This window comes from Hippopotamus amphibius, chromosome 4 (assembly GCF_030028045.1).
Source record: "Hippopotamus amphibius kiboko isolate mHipAmp2 chromosome 4, mHipAmp2.hap2, whole genome shotgun sequence".
Classification (NCBI taxonomy): domain Eukaryota; kingdom Metazoa; phylum Chordata; class Mammalia; order Artiodactyla; family Hippopotamidae; genus Hippopotamus; species Hippopotamus amphibius.
Genome location: NC_080189.1, coordinates 125,055,245 through 125,079,128, shown reverse-complemented (window position 1 = coordinate 125,079,128; position 23,884 = coordinate 125,055,245). Strand labels below are relative to the sequence as shown.

General features: G+C 42.5%; 1 protein-coding gene across 6 annotated transcripts in view; it reads left to right on the top strand.

Moving 5' to 3' along the window:
• The first annotated feature begins 717 nt into the window (after positions 1 to 717).
• ARHGAP21 (Rho GTPase activating protein 21) overlaps positions 718 to 23,884 on the top strand; it is a 120,041-nt gene continuing 96,874 nt past the window's right edge. Inside the window, exons 1-2 of one of the 6 annotated variants that reach the window (XM_057731486.1) lie at positions 718 to 899; positions 2,304 to 2,732. In XM_057731486.1, the coding sequence (XP_057587469.1) occupies positions 2,655 to 2,732 (78 nt within the window). In that variant the 5' untranslated portion in view covers positions 718 to 899; positions 2,304 to 2,654. Of the gene's footprint in view, positions 900 to 1,296; positions 1,316 to 2,196; positions 2,733 to 23,884 lie in introns of those variants that run through there. The other 5 variants (XM_057731489.1, XM_057731490.1, XM_057731491.1 and 2 more) reach the window with 5 other exon arrangements.

Genomic DNA, 23,884 nt, shown 5'->3' with positions numbered 1-23,884 from the left:
TGGCTGTGACCTTCCCCCCCCTCCCCCAAACGAGAGGCTATTTTACTGTCGGGCGTGAAAGGACACTCCCTCAACTTGGAGTCCCACATCGCACTCCTCCCGCTGCAAAAAGGGACCAACACTCACCGGGACGTGTCCCCCGTAGTCTGGGACCTGTGGTCCCCCAGTTCTGCGAATCTTAGCCGTATGGTCGTCCCCCTCCCGGGCCCTGACTCCGAGCACTGAGTCCCTGCCCAGTGGAAGCCCGAGTTCCCGGCCGCTCGCGCTCTGCGCTTGGGAGACTGGAGAAGGCGGGGAGGGTTTTGTGTGTCTGGTTTTTGGAGAAGTCTTGGGGGGGGGAGGTGGTGAGGGCTTGTAGGTCCCGACACCTTGGGAGGGGGGGTTGACGGGGACCCCACCCCCGCCCCAGGCTAATCCCCCTTGTCCGGCGTCGGCTCCCGGGACCATATTATTCAAGACAGAAAATATTCAGCCCCAGAGCCTCCCCTGGGGAGGGGAGGGGAAGGAGGTGGAGTGGGAGGAGGTGGATCCAGGGAGGAAGAAGCGAGAAATCCGCCCCCGGGAAACAGCTCGGCGCGGCAGCGGAGCGAGGCGCTTCTGTCACTTGGCGGTCGCGGGCGCCGGAGCGCGGCCCCGGCCCGGCGAGGCGAGGGGAGAGTCCGGCGGCCGCCGCCCCGCCCCACGCCCTCCCGCGGCGGCCGAGAGCCCGGGGCCGGCCGGGGCAGGTCGCGGCGGTGCCTGGGAGCGGCCGGCCGGGGGCGGCGGCCTCGGAGCGCGGCGGCGGCGGCGGGGAGCGCCGGCTCGTCCTCCCGCTCGGTCCCGTGCGCGCCGGGCGTGCGGGGGCGCGCCGTCCGGGGGCCGGCCGGCCCGGTGCGGACCTACTCTCCGCGCTTTCTCCGGTGCGTGTCTGCTTTATGTCCCGCCTCGGCCGACAGGGCGCAGGGCCGGCGGGCGGGTGGAGAGGGAGAGCCGGGCTCGCCGCGGGCTCCCTCCCTTCCCGCCGCCCCCGGCCACCCCGCCCGGCGCTGGCGCGGGGCCGGAGGGAGCCGCGGCGGGCGCCCGGCGGGGGCGGAGGGGCCGCGCCCGCGTGTGCGGAGCGAGGGAGGGCCGGCGGGAGGAGGGAAGGGCACAAAGGCCGGCGGCGGGCGCCGGGGTCCCGCCGGCCGGCCGTGGAGGAGGGGCGCCTCCCGTCCGCTCATGAATATTAACCGAGCCTGCGGCCTAGCGCGTCCCGGCTGGGCCCCGCGCCCGGCCCCGCGTCCCCGCCGCCGCTCGCCGCCGCGCCTCGGAAGCCGGGCCGGGCGGGGCGCGGAGGGTGAGCCCCCTCGCTTCTGGCCTTTCCCCCGGGTCCCCACACCCGCTTTTGAAAGTACATATTTGGGCCGCCCTTCCCGGGAGACCGAGATCCCCGACCCGCCTCTGGAAGGGGCGGAGGAAATAGTGGTAGGTGGGTGGTGGTTTGCTTTTTCCTATCTTTTTTTTTTTTTTTTTTTTTTTTTTCCCTAGGTGGCCATGGGGAACGGGGAAGGTCGTGCCGAGGCGTAGTCTGGGGCGCGGCAACTAAATAAAAGTTGCTGGGGCTGCGGCTTCATTTCTGGAGCTCCGGAATAATGCCCCGGAGAGGGAGTCCCTCCCGCCGCCGCGCACGCCTCCCCGCCCGGCCCCGCGCCGTCCCCGCCCAGCCCCGCCGCGGGCCAAGGAAAACAGCCGCCTCCTCGGGGACACCGGCCGGCCGCGCGGAGGGCGGAGGGCGGGCGCCCCGCGTGCCCCTGGCCGCCTGGAGACGCCGGCCGCGTCCGAGCCCGGCCGTTTCGTTTTTATTTTGGGGAGCTGGGGAGGTGGAGGGGAGCAAGGAAGGTTTTTGAAAAAGTATTATCCCATTTTAGTCTCGTGGGGAGCAAACTTCTCTTAAATCTGCTTATCCGGGTGATGCAGAAGAACATAGACTCCCTCTCTTCTGCCCAGGAAATATATTAATTAAAATGCACTTGAAAAGGGAGTGTTTTTTTCTTGACGGCTGCACAGCGGCCAGGCATGTTTGAGGCAACCACCGTGCAGTTCTGATATTTCTCTTTTTTTTTCTCCCTGATTTATAGATCCTCCCCCCCCTTTTTTTCTTTCTTTCTTTTCTTTTTCTTTTTTTTTAAAGGGAGGATTCTTTCATCTTTCATACGTGAGGTTCATCACCATGGACCAAATTATCTTTGCAAGTGTTGGAAACGCTAGCTTGGGGTAGACTTGTGGGCAAGGCTAAGGTCAGCGTCTGGAGAAAGTTCATGCCCTTTAACTTTTCCCTCTTCTAGGAAAGATCTCTTTGGGAGAGCCTTCCCGACGCGCTCACATTGCTCTTGGACTTGGGAGGAGCGCTAGGACGAAGGGGACTGCTTTCTAGCTGCCAAGGAAACCTGTCGTCTTTGTTTTTTTTACGTCTGGAGCAATGGACGAAGACGGTGAAGTCAGTTGAAGTCCGACGGAATAATCCTCAGGGCATTTCGGAGGCTCTCCATCAAAACCTTCCTTCCCGGGCGCTTTATTTGTCTCACGGCCCTGCACCTTCTCGGAGCCTGGTGTGGAATTCTTACCCTGCGGCATCTCCCCCCCCCCCCCAATGCGGACTCTCAAGGGTTGGTCCCTTCTTTGTCATTTGAAATGAAATGATGGCCACACGTCGGACTGGTCTGCCGGAGGGAGATGGTGACAAGCTCAAGGCCTGCGGGCCCCCCGCCTGTGAGGTAAGTGCAGAGACAGCATCCCAGCCCAGCCCGCTGTGGCCTGTGTCTGTGAGGTGGCCTGCCAGGCTGGGGGGTGGGGAGGTGGGGTCAGCTGACACCGGGCCTACGAAGAGGTGTTGGGGTCTTTGGACTGAATGGTGAGAGTGCCCCAGCTTGACCGGTAGGGAGGTGAAGCCTTGCCCAGTTTTGTTTCTAGGAACTTCCAGCGATTCTTTTGCAAGGACATTTTCCTTACTTTGAAATGTCCCCATTTGGTCATCTCAGAGCAGAGAATTCTCCCTTTTTAGGTGCCTGGGAATACTCCAAGCTTCTGTTTTCCTTCAGTCCCCGTTCTCCAGTATTTTTGGAGTTGGGCTGGTTAGGCGGTGGCTTTGTACATTTCGCGTGTGTATCCAGGGTTTGCTCTGGAGGTGGAGACGGGGCAGCTGGAATGTGGTTGCTCTGGACCACCTTCTCTCTCTGACACGGATGTGAGTCCTGGCTGCCGCCGCTGTGGACCTCTGCTTTGGGTAGAGAAACAGGTCTCTTCCCAGGGACAGTTTAGGCACAGCCTTGGAAAACTGCTTCATGGAGCTGTAATTGCAACTCCCTTAAAAATCTGCCTTTCCTGTTCTTTTATTGCTGCCCTTCCTTTCACTGCTGAGAAGTCCTATGAGAGTCAGCCTGAGCTGTCAGGTGGGTTGCTCTGCCTTCAGACCAGCGTGGTTGGAAGGGCCCAGAAGATTTTACACTGGGCTTTCTGAAGTCTTTCGAGCAAGCAGGACAGAAATAGAAAATCCATGCATCTGTGTGGCCTTCTTGCCTCTCATATCTTTTTTCCTCCTTATATTTGGAGTTTACTTCTATAATGGCTACTTTGTGTTTATTTTGTTGTGGATGGTTTCTGTAATTTGCTTGATAAATCTACTGAATACTATTTCTCTTTAGACTTTGCTTTTGAGATGCCTGTGTTTTTATGGAAAGGTTGAAGATTACTTTAGATAACAATAACATCCCCCAATGAGCCCTCACACTCATTTATTTTGTGCCTTGTGTTACATTTTAGCTTCATGGTCATTGAAACAGGGTGTAGTTCTCAGTGTGTCATTTTTGGCATTTTAATACAAATGAACCAGAAGTTACGTTTTTGTTCGTAAAGCTGGCAGAGGAACTTGCTTCATGCAGCTTACTTCATACTGGATTAGTATGTTTATACAGAAGTAACAGCAAGATAGGTAGAGTGTGCCTTTATTATACAGTTTATAAGAACTATAGGTTTACAGTTAGAAAGTGTTTGACTTTTCGACACCTGTAAACACCTGCTTGCTGGTAAAAAAGTGATTAAGTATAACACCACAATCCTCTGATCGTGGTGAACCATAATAACTCCTTTTGGAAGACCTACCTACAACTTAGTGATTGCTTAATGTGTATTGTAGTTCCGTAATGACAGGTGCTGTGGTCCTAAAGCCTTATTTGTCATTGACTTGTGAATACCTTAATTAGCATGCTATTTGCATTATATTTGCAAGAACTAAAGTTATTTGACTTTTTTTTTTTTCCTTTTGTCATTTAAGGGATATCCCAGAACCCAAGAATTTATAACAGACACATCTTGTCCTTGGCTAGAAGGCAGTGTTTCCAGTTGCAAACTTTGCTTTTTTTTTTTATTAACAATGGCAGTTATGTTTTTTTTAAGGGCTGTGAAATTTGTTTCCATTTGGACCTTACTGCTGGCATAGCCATCGTATTTCTAGTTTGGGAGCCAAGAAAACACTATATTGTCTGTATTTTGCTCATTTAGAGACTATATACAGTTGGGTTTGTTATTAAACTGTGATGTTGCTTGGGTTTTTAAAGATAGGCAGGTAGTTTGCCTAGATTCTATGTGGAAATAAAAAGAAAGGAGCTCTGTGCTGTCAGAAAATATTTTAAAATCTCAGGGTGAGGAGTGAGGGGAACTTGCATAACTGCTGCCTCTGTTTAGTTGTCTCTTATTGATGCTTCTGGTATACATTAAATCTTACGAATATTTATTAGTAATAAAAAGAGAGTTGGCACTGGAATACTTTGGGTATCAACTTCAGGTTGATAAATATTTAAGTCTTTGAATACGGCATTTAATTTTTGTGCTTTATTTTATTAGAAGAATCATATTCTAGAGAGGTACTGACGTTTTTAAAATTTTAAAAACCAATAGCAAAAAAACTAACAAAAAACCAATAACTGTGTTCCTAAATATGTATTCGAATAATAAATTTGTGTTTTTCCCTAACCAAGAAATCAGAGTATATATCTTAATATTAATGGTATTAGCCAAAATTAACTTTGTAGCACAGAAGAAATCAATGTAGTGCACTAAAGGAGTCCCTGTTTTATGCCTGATCTAATTGGCTAACTCCACCTGCTATGAATAAGGTCTATTGTTTTGTTGAAAAACAATCAGAAATTTCTTGTTTCAGTGTTGGCATCTAATTGTGTTCTGTATGAATAAATGTAGGTGCCACCTCCCAAGCCTGTATTGGAAGGGTCAAAAACAAGCAGATAACAAACAGTCCTCTGCAAATAAAGCATTGTGATACTTTAGTAAAATATATCTTGACATTATGCAGTAAAAACAACATAGTTGTATTCACACAAAATGATATACTTTGCACATCTAAAGATGTATTTTTCAAAATTGGTTTCACTCATTCTGAGCCAGATAAGTGTTTTTTTTGAGTGGGGTGTGTGTGTGTGTGTGTGTTGTGCACACATGTACAGGCTGATCTGTGACACCCAGCCTTGCATAACTGCTCACAAAATAACTTTGTGTACGTTTTGAATCCTCTGTGGTATTATCACCCCTTTTCATATCATATAGTGTTTCTTCTTTAGGGTTCAACTTGCTTTCTCTTTCTTCTTTCTGTTTTTTTGTGGCCTAAGCTTTCTAGGACACATTATTTTCCCCATTTCTAACAATTATTCCATTTCTCATCTCTAGCCCACAGGGTTGTCCAAGTGTTTAGCACTTTCACTGTCTGTTATTAGAACAAACTCACGCTCATTCACTTAGTTCATTTTATGTTTTGCTTCTTCACCACGGCTAAGATGATCCTGTGACTAAAATGTATTATAAGCTGATGAAAAATATTTGTTAGTTGATTTTAGAACCGTGTAAACAATAAAAGAAGGCATTTTCTGTGTATGAATCCATTCACATAAAGCTGTATACTTTTGCTCTTCTGTCTGGAATACTGTACTCTCTACTTTTATCCCAGACTGCCTTGTTCCAGGCTCTCTCTCCCTCCATCTGTCTCTCTCTCTTTAGGCTTCCTTCCTCTGCTGCCTCTTTCCTGTTGGTTTTTAAGGGAGCCAGGCCTTTCCATTCCTCTACTCTTTTCTCACTCCCTGGATTTCATTTTACACCCTCCCAGGGCTTTAATCTACTTGCCCCCGATTCCTAATTCACAACTCTATCAGAGTTTATGGCAGCTCTCTAGAGCTAAGTAGCCAATTGCCTATCTAGCAAACAGTTGTTTGTTTCTTTGTTTTTGGATAGCCTACAGGCTCTTCAAACTCAACAGATTCTACCCCGACCACTAACCTGCCCTCTCCCTGACTTCCTCCTTTTAGGCTGTAGCACTGCTGGTTACTTAGCTATCCAAGCCAAAACCCAGGCTGCCATCCTTGACCCGCCTCTCTCTCCTCCTTCCTCCTGTCAGAGTCCTACATTCCAAATCCCACTGCCACTCCCTGAGTTCAGGTCAGCGGCATCTCAGTGATGAATCATGGACCAGGCTTCCTCACTAGCGTCCCAGGCTCCCAGCCTTGCTCTCTTCCAGCTCTCCGGCTGTAGCCAGAGCCCTCCCCCTGAAATAGAACGCTGAGCATCGCATTCCCTGGCCTAGAACAGTTTTCTGGCTTCTCATTGCCTTTGGAACAAGGCTCAAACTCCTGAGAGGAGTCTGAGAGGACTTCTGGCCCGCCCTTCTCCCGCCTCACCTATGACCTCTCTCTGTACTGAACAATTGTCAGTCCCCCCAGGGCGTCACAGTGTCTCTCTCTTCACTTCAGGTCCTTATAAATCCTGTTTTCTCCCAGCCTTCCTTCCATTCTCCCCTCCTCTACTTCCCCCTCTCCCTGGCTGATTTCTACTCTCCTTCCGGTCTTTCCTTCAGCATCACTCAGACCTTCCAAGACTGGATCAGTTGGCCCTGGTGCCTTATCCTCAAACACCCTGTACTTTATCAGGAAGAGCACCTATAGTTTATTTATCTGTATTCCCCTGGATTGCAAATCCCATGGAGACAGGAACCATGTTTGACTCTACAGGGTGTGGCGCATAGTAGGTGCTCAAAAAATATATGTTGAAATAGCGAATGAACATGCGGGAAAGGCATGTTAGTTTTTATTAACCATTCATCTGGATCCCAGTACGCTGTACCGTCTTGATGGTCCTCTTGCCTCCCTCTCCCCTCCTCCTCAGCCTCTTGACCTGCTAAGTCTTCCTATACTGCAGGGCTCCGTTCCACCTTCTTTTCTTCTCTCCAGACTCAGTTTCATGGTTTTAAATATCAGATATAAACTGATCATTCATACATGTGTGTATATACACGTGTGTGTGTGTCTCCACCCTGATCTCTCCCTTGAATTCACATTCCCACATGCAGCCGACCTGCCCACTCAGAACCTGCACTCACGTGTGAAGAAGCCACATCCCAAACCAAGTTCCTCCTTCTGTACAGCCCCTCCGCCGCACCCAGCTTCCCCGTTTGCTCCTTCCACAGTCTTCCTCGTCTTAAGCCATAGCAATCCCACCCTCCCAGGCTGGCGTCTTGGGAGTGATCTCTGATGCCTCTTCTTTTCTCTTGTGCATCGCGTGCACATCTGGCCGTCAGCCTCTCAGCATAAGCCTCGCCAGCCTGCAGTCTGTGTCCACAGTCATCCGAGTGGACCGTTTAGAAGTCAGGTCCTGGCATTCCTTCGTTCTGCTGCTTCTAGTGTCTTCTCATCTCCCTCAGGATGAAAAGCCAACGTTCTTGGAGTGCCTGCAGCCCCTGCACAGCCTCCCCTTCGCTCCCTGAACTCACCTCCTGGGCTCTCCCCACTTCACTCTGTTCCTGTGCTGCATGCCCCAGAGCCTTCCCTCTGTGTCCTGTCTCCTTGGGGCACTGTCCCCCAGGTGTCTGCAGGGCCCGCTTCCTTGTCTCCAGGCTTGCTTAGAAGTCACCTTCTGGGAGTTTCTCCCCTCCCCTCTTCCCCATGACACAACCTGTGCTCTTTCCTCCCTTCATTTTTCTCCCTGTCACTGACTCTTCATCTGACCTGCTCCTCCATCTGATTTTGCTTATTGGTTTGGACAGATGATGTATGTAAGTATTTAGAGTACAGTTTGTTTTGTTCATCTGGTATTTCTTGTGTCTGAAAGGGAGACTAGTACATAGTAGGCCCTCAGATATTTCTTTCAAATGAATGGATGAATGAACGAAGCCTTAAGGAAAATTTCCAAAATGTTCTTGAGGTTGCATCTAGGTATGTAATATGTGAATACTTAATTTAGATTATACTAGAATGTGTAGTGTGAAGTGTAGGTTCTTCTGTAGACCTCTGTTTCCATTAGGGTGGCTGTTCGCATTTTTCTTTGCATCTTTCTTACCTTTGGGAAGCTGGTAACCAAGCAACTGTAACTAAGGCTGTAAATGTATGAAATAATTTGTGCTAAGGTGAGGTAATGGTAATTAACAGACTAGTGGGAGGGGAATCAGACTGGTGGTGAAACTATAAAAAGGTAATAGAGTCATCCCTTGGTATCCACAGGGCATTGGTTCCAGAACCCCCCACCCTGTGGATACCAGAATCCTAGGATGCTGAAGTCCCTTATATAAAATGTGGTACCCTTATACATCCTTACACATCCTCCCTTATACTTTAAATCATCTCTCAATTACTTATAACACCTAATACAATGTAAGTGGTATGTAAATAGTTACCAGTGTGCTGCAAATTCAAGTTTTGCTTTTTGGAACTTTCTGGAAATTTTTTTTCCAAATATTTTGATCCTTCATTGGTTGAATCCACAGATGTAATACCTTCAGATACAGTGGGGCAACTGTATGTCTGATGTATTCTTTCTTAAAACAATTGGCCAGGATAGGAATCTTCCTTATGTTTTTAATTTTTTTAATGTCAAATATTTCATTGTAAGTTCAAAAATGATCACAACATTGACTTTGGCAAAATGTTGATAGTTGTTAATTCTGGATGGGGAGAATACCAGAATTATATTATTTTTGTATTTCTTCTTTTTTGTTTAATTCTAAAGTTACAATAAAAAGGCAGCATTTAGAGGTTTAAAAAATAGGTAATATGTTACCAGTCGTTTGAAAATCTGGTTTCTAGAAAACCTACACTGCTTGAAATAATACTTAGACAATTTTTGAAAAGGGTACACGTTATTCAAAGTAGTACTTAAAACATTTTTTAAAAAAACGTATTCTTCAGTGGGGGATTCATTGTAGGCTAGTTATAGTATACTATAACAGAACACTGTTATTTAATTTGAAACGTGTATTCCATCATATACCTGAATCTGGATGGCAGAATACCATTGCATGTCAAAGCTTTATACCGCAAGTTAGTTTTAAAAGTAGAACCTGTTGGAATTAAGAAGAGCGGCAGCAGCAGAAGTCTGGATTTGAAGGTATTGAATGGGACGCATCTCTAGATAAGAGCCGTCAACGAAATGAGTCCCCCCGGTCTAAGAAGATTTCTCCACACATTGTGAGTGTTTTGTAGCATTCATTTCTTCCAAGGGAAGCATTTTATGAAGTCCTTGTGCCTCGCTTACAGCATCTCTAATCTTTCCTCATTTCTTTAGTTATTACCAGGTCACATAATCTGGTACAAGCGTGATACTCAGTTTCTTTTGTTCTTTGCTTTGTGAATGGACCCGTCATCTTATTATATTTAACAAAATGCTGATTTAAATATGGGCAGTGCTGGATGGAGGTGCACAGATGCTGTTATCGAATGCAGCTCTTTTCTATTACAGAAAGACCATATGGTAGGCACTTGTTTTTCTTTCTGGTTGATGTGATTAGATTAGTAAAATGAAGGGTTATTGGGCTTAGGTTGCCCTAGTATTTATTTAATTTTAATTGACCATAGGGAATTAAATACGTTAAGAATATTATGAGGCGTCTGTATATTCTGTTGGTTTGGAGTAGGAAGACATCTTCGCTCAAAAGCTCAGTTTTGGATTGCTTCCACCAAAATAATTTTTTAGTTTAAGTTGTCGTATTCTTTAAAATCTTGAGTGTTGTGCAAATAGTTTATTTCACAACAAAATCTGGAAGATGGCTTTTTGTACCTCTAAGATAATCTGAAGACAAATGGATATACTTTTTTCTAGTTCTGTATTAATATGGAAAAAATTCCCCTGTGTAGATTTGTGACTAAGGGAATAGATTTAGAACCCAAATTTGATATTTCTGAAATATTCGTCTATTTGGGGGAAAGTTTTTAGGCAGACCTGAAAAACTGTTATTATCAAAAAAAAAGGCAAGTTAAAGAGTTTATTTTCCCCCAGACCTGTTCAGCTACTGTTGAACCTTCCTTTTGTTTGATGCTGGGCGTGTTCTTGAGTCGGATTTGGTTACTTATTGCCTTTTCCCCTTGTTGCTTATCTCTGTTCTGGATAGACACCTGGCATAGTTACCAGCAGTGGTGTTGTGTGTGTAGTCTGCTTATAATCCCACGACTTCTTTTCCTTTCTTAGAACCTAATGAAGACATAGTCTCCCGATTTGTACTGTTTTGTTCACTGCATTCATCTTTAATAGATCGTGATAGGAGTCATGTTCTCAAGAATCTTTTGATTTTTCTCCTTACTTTGAGTGGAGAATATCCTTAAATATCAGAAGCTAGAAAGCTGGATTTATGATTACATTTGTTCTGGATATGTCTTAGCTACTATGACCTTGGGATTAATAGGTATCTTTTTTTTTTTTTTAATCTCGAGATAGCTAGATATCTTTAATCCCCAGTATTTTTCGAATAAACACAGAATCTGTATGTAAAAGAATTTGTGTTAGCTAGATCAATAAGACCTACTTTCTCCTTTGGGTCCTACATATTGGCATCTGGAAATATTACGTACCTAGTGAATGTGAGGGGAGGAAGTAATCTGGGCACCCAGTTTAAATCAAATCTTTATTATAATGCTTTTAGGAAACTGTTTTCAGTTTACTTATCTTTTCATTTAATGCTATATTATAGACACCCTTCTCTGCTCATAAGGGATATATATATAATCAATTTTATAAATGGAGGAAAATCTTAAAAACAAAGATATCTTCAAGGATTGTAATATGGAAGAAAGATTTATTTTATGTGGCTATGAAGGGCAGAACTAGGAGCAGCAGACAGACAGATGGGCCAATTTCCAGAATTCAGAAGAAAATTTTTTGTTAAATTGGAAGTTAATTGAAATAGAACGTGTTCTTTGCACAGGTTGGTTGACCTTCAGTTAGGGGTTTCTGGAGGGGATTCCCGCTCTGGTGGGAATTTAAATCAGGCAAATCTGAATGATCATTAGAATCACTTGGACAACCTTTCAAACTACAGATTCTTGTCCCCACCATTAAGTTAATCAATCAGACTTCTTGGGGATGAGACCCCAAAACCTTAGCTTTTAAAAAAGTTCCCTGGTGATCGTCTGAGTTTGAGAACAACAGAACAAAGTGACATTCAAGGTCTAGGTCCAAAACCTTGGCAGCCTGGTTTTGGGATTATTCTGATCAAATTGAAATCAGTGTAAAGAAAACAGAAAAAAATATGGGGAGAAAATTTAAATGACTGTAAGTCAGTGAAAATTTCAAGCTTAAAAGTATAATTATTTTTTCTATTTGTAATCAAGTGTATTTCTACATGTCATTAATATAACAAAATTATATTCTTTTCAAAGCAAATGTATGTCAAAAGAGCACTTTAAAATTCTACAGAATTTTAGGTGTTGCACTTTTTTGTATGTATGTTATACTTTAATCAAAAGTTAAATATTTTAAAGTGATAGAACTCTGACTTTGGTTATATCAAAGCTATTGTTACTTTTTAGATTTATTATAAGAATAAGTTTCATGTCATTTCCATAAGGACATATTTTGTTTAAGCAAATAATTATTAGGATGATTTCTTTTGCATCGTGTAATCATTTGTTCATACCAACTCTTTTATCAAGAATAGGAAAAGTTACAGTGAAAAAGAAAGATATATATCTATTTTTACCTAATTATACATTGTGAAGGGTTTCAAAAATCATTCTAACACAAATAATAATAAACTAGTCATTAACAAAATAATTTCTCTTTACAGCCCCTTCTTCATGTAACAGCAGTAGCTACTCTGTCTGTGCATTGGATCCATCTTGTCTTTTAATCTCACTGATTTGTGAGATGCATTGGATAATATGCTGCAGAGACACTGTAAACTAATTACAGAGTCCCACTGCCAGTTCTGCACAGGAAGCAGGGTTTCTTACAGTCAGTGAAAGTGATGTTGCAGAAGGAGCAAAGCCACTGACAAAGAGGCAGAGGGAGACCAGTGAACAGATGCAGAAAGCATCATCAAGGTTGATAGGCATCTCAAAAGAGAATTATTTGAATTTGAAGGATTAGGAGAAGCTTTTGAGAAAACTGTTCTCTCTGTGAATGGTCGCAAGTATGGGGAAGTGATGTTTTCTTCTAGGAAGTGATGTTTAGTTTGGACCCCATACCTTAAGCTCTGTTTGCCAGGAGACCTGGAAAAGTGGGTGTGAATCTACGAGAAGGAATAGCAGCAGTGAACAGATTTCTCTTGTGCTTTCTGTTTCTAAGTAGAGACAGTGCCACTGAGAGTGAGTAGGAAATCCTAGCTTCTCTATTTGACTTAGAAATAAAGCTGTTTAAACAGAGGTCCAGGAGTAGCATCTTGAAAGGTCCTGCTGTTATAATAGTTCTTAGATGCACAGATACTTCAGTCTGAATATTTTCGATGCATTCATTTTTTAAAAATTTTCTTTATTGAGGTAGAATCGACATATAAAAAGCTGTATATATTTAACATATAGAACGATGTGAAACCTTTTTGGTTTCATGGGTGTATCCTCATCCCCAAATTCACATCAGATTCATTACCTCCCCAGATTTCCTCCTACCCTTATTCTTAGTCTTATTGTGACATATATAAGACCTACTTAATATAATCTGCCCCCTTAGCAAATTTTATGTATACTATACAGTATTGTTAGCTATAGGCACTATGCTGTAGAGCAAATTTCCAGAATTTATTTATCTTGCATAACTGAAACTTTGTATCCTTTGAGCATCACCTCTCCATTTCCCCCACTTCCCAACCCCTGGCAGTGTACTCTCTGCTTCTGTGAGTGACTATTTTAGATTCCACACTTGGGATCATATGGTATTTGTCTTTCTGTGTTTGTCATATTTCACTTAACATAATGCCCTCAAGGTCCATCCATGTTGTTGCAAATGGCAGGATTTTCTCCTTTGTTTTTAAGGCTGAATAACGTTCTCTTCAAGATCCTAACTTGAATTCCTTTGGATAAGTACTCAGAAGTGGGATTGCAGGATCACATTGATAGTTTTTGAGGAACCGCCATATAAGGCTGTACCAATTTACGTTCCCAGCCACGCTGTACAGGGGGTTGGTTCTCTTTTTCCACGTCGCTAATGCTTGTGATCTTTTGTGTTAACAGTAGCCGTTCTAAGAGGGTGAGGCAATCTCTTTGTGGTTTTGGTTTGCATTTCTCTTTTGATTAGTGAGGTTGAGCACCTTTTCATATAGCTATTGGCCATTTGTATGTCTTCTTTGTAGAAATGCCTATTCCTGTCTTTTGCCCATTTTTAAATTGGGTTATTTATGTGTTTGTTTAGCTGTGTTGATTTCTGACTCTCACTAGTCTTTGCTACCTAAAAGCACTGATGATGCCTTAGCACAATGTGCAACTGATTAAAAGTCATCCTAGTAGGAACAGTTACACTCGAGACTTAGTGGGAGAGAGTAGGTACCACTGATGTCTTCCTTGGGGTAGTATGAATCACACTGCAGTCCCTAGCTGAGGATATTGACAGAATTTCATAGTTTATGGCTACTAGAACTGCATCTGCTCTAGACCAAGGGAGAATGCAAATTCTTTTCAGTTTAGGAGAGGAACTTGGAAGAAGACTCATTTTCCCTGTGTAATCCTTGGCTACTGCTGCCATTCTTGGCTGTCTTTTTATTTGATCACCATAATCTTTTTATCTAACTCTTACTTTCAAATAAGTACTGAAACATTGTGTTTGGATCAAGTGGGATCTCTAGGAAAAAGGCAGATAGATATATAAAGCCTGAAATATACATATATTCAGGAAGCATAAGGATACCCCAAAACACATGGCTTAGAAAGTGAATACTCCTAGATTTCCACCAACTACGGTGAAGTGTTTGGCATATATTTGATAGGAAGAAAGTATGTCTTTTCCAGTTGGCTTTGAATTGGCAGCAGACAAGACAGGCATCTTATGGTAGTCTATGGAAAGAGTTTTGAACATCAGAAATCAGTTTGTGTGATTAGTGAAGAGGGAAAACGTAAAGTGCCGATGTCAGGAATGAAAGAGGGGGCATCATTCAGAGCCTACAGACATTAAAAGGGGAATATTTGAACAACTTTGTGCCAGTGAATTTGACAACTTGATGAAATGGGCAGATTCTCTGTAAGGATTCTGATACTAATTCAGAGTTGTGTGTGTGTGTTAGGAGCTGTGGTGGTGGGGTTTTCCTCACAAAGCAGTTCTCCGACTCCAGCTGGGTGTCCTACCATTCAACTTAATTCTGATGCTGTTCACCTAAATATAGAGTCAGATCCCACAGGTTAAGGGCTCACTCCCACAAGACTGCCCTCCCCCCACCCCCAACCTCCCCAAAACTTCAGCTTCCGATTGCACGTCTAGGTTGTCACCTGAGCTTCTAACCTACTGACTATAGACTGGAAGTTCCAACGACCCCTTCCTTGGGTTCAATTAATTTGCTAGAGCGGCTCACAAAACTCAGAGAAACATATTACTTGCTAGATCACGAGTTTTATAATAAAGAGTATAACACAGGAACAGCCAGATAGGAGGGATGCCTAGGGCAGGGTGTGGGGAAAAGGTGTGGAGCTTCCATGCCCTCTCCAGGTGCTCTGCTCTCCCCAAATACCCATGTGTTCACCAGCCTGGAAGCTCTCCAAACCTCATCCTTTTGAGTTTTTATGGAGGCTTCATTACCTCAGCATGGTTGGTTACGTCATTGGCCATTGGAGGTTAAATCAACCTCCAGTCTCTCCCCTCCCCTGAGGTCGAGATGAGATTGAATGTTCTGACCCTCTAATCACTTGGTTGGTCCTCCTGGCAATGGCCCCCATCATCAGCTTTGTTCCTAATGTTGCCTCAGTAACATAACAAAAGACCCCATGGTTGCGCTCATCACTTAGGAAATTCCAGGGGTTTTAGGGGCTCTGTGCCAGAAATGGGGATGAAGACCAAATATGTATTTATTAGAAATCACACTGTCACACCTTGAAAGATACAAATTACCAAAACTGCCACAAGGAGAGATGTAAAAAAAAAAATCTGACTACTGCCATATGTGCTAAAGAAATTGAATTTAGAATTAAAAACCTCCTCACCAAGAAGGCTTCAGATCCAGATGGCTGCATTGACATATTCTATCACATGTTTGAGGAAGAAATCATAGCAGTTCTATGCAAGCTCAGAAAATAGAGGTGGAGGGAACACTTCCCATCTCCTTTTTCTGATGCCAGCATAAGCCTAGTAACAACCAGGCAAAACCAGTTTGAGAACAGGAATTCAGACCAATAACCCTTAGGGTTGCAGATGTAAAAATCCTCAGCAGAATGTCAACAAGTCAAATCTAACAGTATATGAAAAAGAGAATACATCACGATTAAGTGGGAGTTATCCCAGGAACGAAAGATGAGTTTATCATTTTAACATAACAACATATTAACCACTTAACATATTAACAGAATAAAGGAGAAAATTTGTATAATCATCTCAATAGATGCAGGAAAAGCATTTGAAAAAAATTATAACACTCATTCATCATGAAGACTCTCAGAAAAGTAGGAATATAAGGAAACTTACCCAGTTTGATCAAGGGGATCTACGAAAAAGCCTACAGCTCTCATGCTTGGTGAAACAGTGAACACTTCACTGCTAAGAGCAGGAACAGGGAAAGGATGTCTGCTCTCAGCACTATTCAGCTTCGTACTGGAGGCACTACGTAGTGTAAGTCAAGAAAAGAAATAAAAGGAAGGAAGGAAAAAGAGAAGGAAGAAATAAAACTCTTTATTTGCACACAACATGATTATACACATAGACAATTACAAGGTATCTACCAAGAAAACATTCTGGAACTAATAAGTAAATTTTGCAAGGTTGTGGGTTAGAAGAGTACAAACAAGACTATAAGGTTAATATACGAACTCAGTGTATTTCTATATACTAAAAACAATTGAGAAATGAAATAAAAAATAATAGCATTATGATTTTAATATTTTAAAGACCACCTCAATAAATTGAGAGATATGCTATATTTATGGATTGGAAGACTCAATATTAATTAAGATGGGACTTAGCCACAAATTGCTGTGTGAATGCAATTCAATCCCATTTAAAATTCTAGCAGCATTTAAAATTTTTTTTGTTAGAAATAGACAAGCTGCTTCTAAAATTTATATGGAAATGTAAAAGACACAGAGTAGCCAAAACAATAATGATAGAGGACAAAGTCTGGAGGACTTACAGTCCTATTTTATAATACTGACTCAAAGCTACAAAAATCAAGACAGAGTAGGAAAGGTGTAATAATAGATGCATAGGACAGTGGAAGAATGGAGCGAGATGGGAGACCTGTATCTATATGATCATTTGAATCCAGTGGGGTGAATTCAGGTGGTGCTAGAACAAAAATGAACTGCCATCTTTACGTCACACAAAAAAGTTAACCCCCAAATAGATGACTGATATAAATGTGAATGCTAAGACAATAAAACCTCTAGTCAAGGAAAAAATATACATGAATTTAGGGGGTAGACAAAGATTTCTAAAACAGGACACAAAAAGCACTAACCAGAGAAGGAAAAAAGAAATTGTAAGTTGGACTTCACCCAAGTTAAAAACGTGTGCTCTTTGTAAAATACCATTAAGAAAATGAAAAGTTAAACCACACATGGGGAACATATTTGCAAAATATATATCTGATCAAGGACTTGCTTTCAGAATATATTATAAAGAAGTCTTCCAACTCAATAATAAGACGACCTAATTTGAAATATGGGCAGAAATGAACTCCATAAAAGAAGATATATGAATTGCGTATAAGCACATGAAAAGATACTCACTAGCACCAATCACCAGGGAAAAAATGCAAATTAAAACTATAAGTACAATGAGCTACCATTATGCTCCCACTGGAATGGCTAAAATTAAGAAGATAAAGAATACCAAGGGTGGTTGTATATGTGACGTAAATGACCTCTTACCCACATATTGCTGATAAGGATGTAAAATGACACAGCCACTTAGGAAAACATGGTGGTGATTGTCAGAAAGTTATGCATACATTTATCATGTGACCCACTCCTAGGTGTTTACCCAAAGGACATGAAAACAATGTCCCTCAAAAAGACTTGTATATGAATGTTCATAACAGCTCTATTCATAATATCCCCAGATTTGAAACAACCCAAATACCCTTTAAGAGATGAATGGAAAGCAAATTATGGTATGTCCATGTAATGGAATACTACTCACATTTAAAAAGAATTATTGATGTACTCTATATGTAAATGGATCTCAGAACGTTGTGGAAAAGAATCCAGACTTGGAAGAGTATATAATGTATGATTCCACTGATTTAAAATTCCAGAACTGAGTAAACTAACCTATGCTGATAGAGAGCACATCGGTGGTTGCCTGGGCCTGGGCAGGGCTTTGAGCGCAAAGAAGCATGGAGGAACCTGGGGTGACAGAAATGTTCTGTACCTTGATTGTGTGGTGCTGGTTTTATGGATGTATACGTCGGTCAAAATTCATCGAACTGTTCATTCTGTTCTGTTTTGCTGCCTCATTTGCATCCATTCATTTATTCAACAAAAGGTTATTTGTTGAAGGTTTATGACTATGCCAGAAAGTTCCTATGGGAACTTTTTTTTTTTTTGGCCTTGCTGCACGGCTTGTGGGATTTTAGTTCCCTGACTAGGGTTCGAACCCAGGTCCTCAGCAGTGGAAGCACAGAGTCCTAACCACTGGACTGCCAGGGAATTCCCCCTAGGGGAACACAGAGAGAAAAAAACAGTCTCTGCCCTCATGGAGCTCATAGTTAAGGGGGAAGAGACAGGGTGGAAAGCTTTAGCTAGGGTATTGTGTGACAACCAACGATACACACGTGGCCATGTGAGCAGAGACAGAGGGTCCAACAGCCTGGAAGAGGGGAGGGAAGATGGTGGCCCTTGAGCAGAGTCTTAAAGGACATGTAGAGATTTCTGAAGCAGGTAGTAGCAGAATGTTACAGGCAGAGAGAACAGTATGACAAAGACAAAGTGTGAGAGAATAATTAAGGAGGAAATCCACCCGCAAATTAAGGAAGAATAAGTCATATTGAAGTAAATACTTGATAGTCTGTACATCAATTTCTTTTTTTTAAATTAATTAATTACTTTTTTTTTATTGGCTGCATTGGGTCTTCATTGCTGCACACGGGCTTTCTCTAGTTGTGGTGAGCAGGGGCTACTCTTTGTTGCGGTGTGTGGGCTTCTCATTGCGGTGGCTTCTCTGGTTGCAGAGCATGGGCTCTAGGCGCATGGGCTTCAGTAGTTGTGGCACACGGGCTCAGTAGTTGTGGCGCATGGGCTTAGTTGCTCCTTGGTATGTAGGATCTTCCCAGACCAGGGCTCGAACCTGTGTCCCTTGCATTGGCAGGCGGATTGTTAACTACTGCACCACCAGGGAAGCCCCTGTACATCAATTTCCATGTAAGATTTTTCTCTGCCATTGCCTCTGAGTAAGGATGCATGTATAGTATGAGTAAAACACACAACTTGGAGTCGGGAACTTATTTTTTGCTGCTGTTCTTTTGGCTCAAACTGCTTTAGGTAAAGTTCTACATAGAGGACCTCTAGTATATTTTGTGACAAGAATCTGAGTTTTTATAAAAACTAGATCTAGCTAGCTATAAGCGAGCAATTTCTACAAAGTCAACCTGTATAATCTGTTAATTCTCACAAGCAAATTGGCCTGTGGAGCCTGAGAAACAGTGATATTGGTGATAGTATTTTTTTAAGCTTCCCTTTTTAAAGAGTCAAGCCAGATAATTCTTCTGCTCTCTAGATATCTTAATGTATTCTGGTTTTGTAGCTACCTTCGCTTATTCAATCTTTGCTTCTGCTAATTTCCTCCCTCTACTATTTTATAACCTGTAAAACTTTTATGGTGTGGTTTTGCATTTCTATAGATAATCTGAACAGGCAAGCTCAGGAAAAGTGAATTTGCTTTTGTTAGATTAACTACATATATTTCTATTTGTCTGCCAAGGTGGTCTCAGACTCCTCTTAGGGAAAGAGGCTAGTTGGGTATTTTTGGTCTTAGACTAAAAACCCAGGCCATCAGAATAGATTCCCAATAGTTGGATATAAAGGAGTCATTAAAAGCCTTTGCAAAGGGTGATGAGGTTGTATAGTTCATTTTGCCTAAAAATATGTAAATCAGAAAAAAAAGTTAGTTAGTAGTCCTTTGATTTCCAGCATACAATATGTATGAGTCTTCAGTTTTGAGTGTCATATCCTTTTATTTTTTTATTTCTGTTATAATTTAGGTATTTATGCTCTTGACATTTACTAGCCTTAATATTTATTTAATCTTAATATGCCATTTGTAAGTGCTAGGCTATAATGCCTGTTTCCTAGAAACATACAGTGAAGCCAAGTAGACTTTAGATATTTTTTAGGGTTTTCGAAGAGAACACCGAACCCTTTCTAAGGACCATAACACTGATTATTTATCTTGTTTAATCCTCAGAACAACTCCATGAGGAGTGTCCTGTTACTGTATCCATTTTAAAGATGTAGAAACTGACGTGCAGAGAGCTTAGTTACCCAAGGTTACACAGCCAGAAGGGGAGGATAGAAATTTAATGGATAGAGTGTTAACATGACCATAGTAGCTTTAGTAGAAGGAAGAAAAACATTTCAGGAAGAAAGTCTCTACTTTGATCTAGATTTACTGGTTTCACCTAGATGGAAATAGTTTGTGTTCTATTAGCTGAGTGGTAAACAGTTCAATGGCAGATAAATAGGCAATTGAAAAATTTGTCAGCCCTCTCTTTGGTCTCTTGGCAACCACAAAACTTGATATCTGTGTACCGTAAGTGTCAACTTATTGTACACAGATGACCGGCATCTTATGTTGCTTCCGTGTGTTAAAAGTACTGAACTAAAGCCATGTACCGAATTTATTGAGCCTCAGGGATGGTCTTTTAAGACTAAGATTTGGAAGCAGACTTTCTAGAGGTGTTTTAAGTTTCTGCTTATCCTTTCTGTAGGGTGGTAGGTTGGTCATATATAAACATGCTTTTCTGAAGAACACCCGCAGTTCATTTAAACCAGAGCAGCTGTAACAGGATTTAAGGTACAGGTGCTTCTCCATGTGACGTGTTACTGTCCCACATGAAACATTTGTTCAAAGCAAATAGCAGGTCCATTGTCCTGTGAACATAGATGAAGCCTGAAGTGTTTTCAGATTTGTTCATGTTCATTTTGCCTGAAATGCCTTACCCATGTCTCGTCATTTATGTAAACCCCATACTTCCTTCAACGTCTGCCTCACGTTTTACCTGTTTAGAAAGCTTTCTCTGACCATAGTGACTATAGGTGGAAAAGATATTCCTAGTCCTGGGGGAGATGGTCTTGCTCTCTGTAATCTTCTTCCTCTGTTGTTCTTTTTTTTCTTCTGGACCCCGCGCTGTCCAGTCACCCTTACTTCCAGTGCTGTTCGTGCAGATCTGTAATCCATTGTCCACAATCCTTGGGTTTTTCAGAATTCAGAAGTTTCCAGGTTTTAGAAATGCGAGATGATGCAGGTTGTGGGACAGCTCGTGGCTATCAGAGTAGTAATTTCTGCTGTAAAATGTATGAATATTTATACATATACATAAAGGCTTAGAAAGAACTTCGTGTCAGGGCAGGGCAGGTTTCGCTATTGATGAGTTATAAAAATGTTTTGACTTTCAGAGCTGTTTGAATATAGGATTATAGGTCCGTATTGCCTAATTTTTTAGAAGTATAAACTGTGTATATTGGGAAAAGATCTAGTAATCGTTTGACATTATGATTTTTTTTTCATTCTTTCCCTTATAGAAGTGAATCAGTACTCTGATCAGCTTTCAGAGGTGACCCATGTGTGTATTATGTGTGTATGTATCTAGTATTAACTAGTAGATGTTTCATTTCTTATTGTAGCTCCAGTTCTCCCAGTTTTGAATAGCTTTCTCCTGAGTCCTTCATACATGAACCTAATTGTCTTTGGTAGCTTCCTTACTGTCTAGTATGATTTTCCAGCATATCTTTTATGTATATTTCCTGCCCAAGACCTGGAATCAGCCATTCCTTCAAGAAGCCCTCCTTATTTTTAGTGGTGGATGATACCCAAGATCATGTCTGGAAGTTAGAGATGTTCATTGCTACTGGGCTGCAATTGTTTATGGTCCTTTTCGTTCAGATAGTGCAGAGAATTCCTTTATATCCTTCATCCAGATTTCCCTAATGTAAGTATCTTAAATAACCATAGCACAATAATCAAAATGAAGAAATTAGTATGCTGCGCTGTTATTAAATTACACAAGGTGTTTAGAAATGATTTGTAAAAGCTTGATTAAAGCTGTGCCTGTAGTCTGCAAGTCCTTTTTTTTTGGGGGGGGGGGTATGAACTTTTATTTAGTGGTTCTTAACTAATAAGGTCTATCAGAATCACCTGAGAACTTTAGAAAATCAGGTGCCTGAAACTGTTTTTTCCCCTGCTTCTAGAATTTTTCAGAATCTCTAGATGGGGATAGAATATATGGCATCAGTGTAGATATTTAGTGATTTTGCTAGAATTCCATCTGCCCCAGCAGGTTTGTGAGATCATTTGAAGAAAGGCTCGATTTGTGTGTTGCCCCTAAGTGGTGATACTGACCCCCTTAGACCCCAAGATAAAAATTATTCTATCTTAAAGTGATTTGAGTTTGCTGCTTCGAGTGCCATAGATGCCTCTTATTCTTAGAACTGTCCTTCCCTATTTATTAACTCATTCAACAAATATTTGTTGAGCACCTTCTAAGTACCAGGCACTGGGGATACAGCGGTGAAAAAATACAGACACGATCTGGTCACTGCATTCGTGGCTGTACTTGGATGGTGAGAAGCGGAACAACTGAACAAGCAATTATAACAGTGCGATGCGTGGAGGAGAGCAGGGAGCTGTGTGTATACGCAGCAGGCAGGCCTCCCCTAGTGTGGGGAGTGGGGAAAGTCTTCCTGGGAAGATTGTGTTCAAGCTAAGTCAGGTAGGAGTTAGCTAGGTAGGGAGAAGAGAAGAATGTTCTGGCAGGAGGAACAGCCTTAGTTTCTGAATATGCCCCATGGCTCCAGCTAAGGAGAAAAATGTGCAAGACCAAGGAAGAGAAAAATATAGACATGAACACTAGCCTTTATTGGGTCTTTTCAAAGCATTCAAGTTTTCATAGAAAGAGTGACTCTCGGCTTTACTCATATTTTATCCGTTTCAGTATCATCTAAGCTACATAATAACAATACCAATAGTAAAACTGACATAAAGAGATTTGTGCAAAAATAAACGGTGTTCAGCGTGAGTCTCATGTGGTGGGAACAGTGAGTCTCATTCGGTGGGCGCAGAAATAAGCGGCGGGAGAAAATCTTGCCAGACGTAGGAGCTGAGCTTGCCATGGGACCAGCGAGCATTCGTTCATACAGCGGGAATTGAGAGTTCTGGTTTGTCTGGCACGTATGTTAGGCAGAGGTCAATTCAACCAGCATCGACTGCAATTATACTTTGGGGAATAAGGTGAACTCATTGAGAGGGATGAGGGGAGAGAAGAGGGCCAAGGGTAAAACCTTAGGGACTGCCACCAATTAAGAAAAGAGAGAGGCGGACAAACCAGCTAAAGATTTTTAAGAAAAACTCGTTAAAAACAAACTTTCCAGGAGCCTCACTTTTTAGATTTTGAGGCCTTTGAACCTGACCTTCCTACTTAGACTCTGAGCAGTCTTTTTGAACTTATTTGCCATTGAAGTCTTTTTTCAAAGATTCTTTAGGTGGCCCTCTGTGGTGGGCAAGATCCCAGAAGCAGTGAGGCAGGATGTTCGGGAGACAAGCTAGAGTCCAGGAGCAAGTTGACGGGGGTCTCAATATAGGCAGTGACAGTGGCAATGGAAAAGGGACAGATTCACTGTGGGTTTTAGTCGAAGTGCCAGGAGGTGGTAACTGTATGCGAGAGGTGAGGAAGAGGGAGTCTGGAGGACTCTGGTTTCTGTTTGGCTGACCATTATGCAAATGAGATGGTACAGAGCTGGGGCGGGATGTGAAAGGGAAGACAGTTCAGTTTTGGAAACGTGATCTGAGGTTTCTGGGAGCGTCCACTTAGCAAGAATTCAGACCTGCAGATTTGGAGCTTGGCAGAAAGGGTGGGGCTGAAGAGAGGTTTGGAAGTAGTTCATAATTAAAATCATGTGTCTGGAGGGTGACATCATCTAGGGATAGTGTAAGATGTGAGAGGTAGGATTCTAATTTAGTCAGGAAGGAAGCCCATCTTAAGAATAGTAATAATCATTTATTAGGTAGTCTGTTAGATACTGTTTCAGGTATGTTACAGATGTTATTTTATTTCATGCTAAAAACCCCATGAGAGCCGGTGTTGAAGTTGTCCCTGTTTAACAACTGAATGAGTTGAGGCTCAGAAGTTAAGCCATTGACTCCCTGTCATACTTTGTAGGTGGCAGTTGAAGTAGTCTGTCTTACTAAGGTCTAGGCTTTCTTGCAAGGAAGGAACGGTTAGAGAAGTAGGAAGAAAACCAAGAATGGTAATATGGTACCAAGG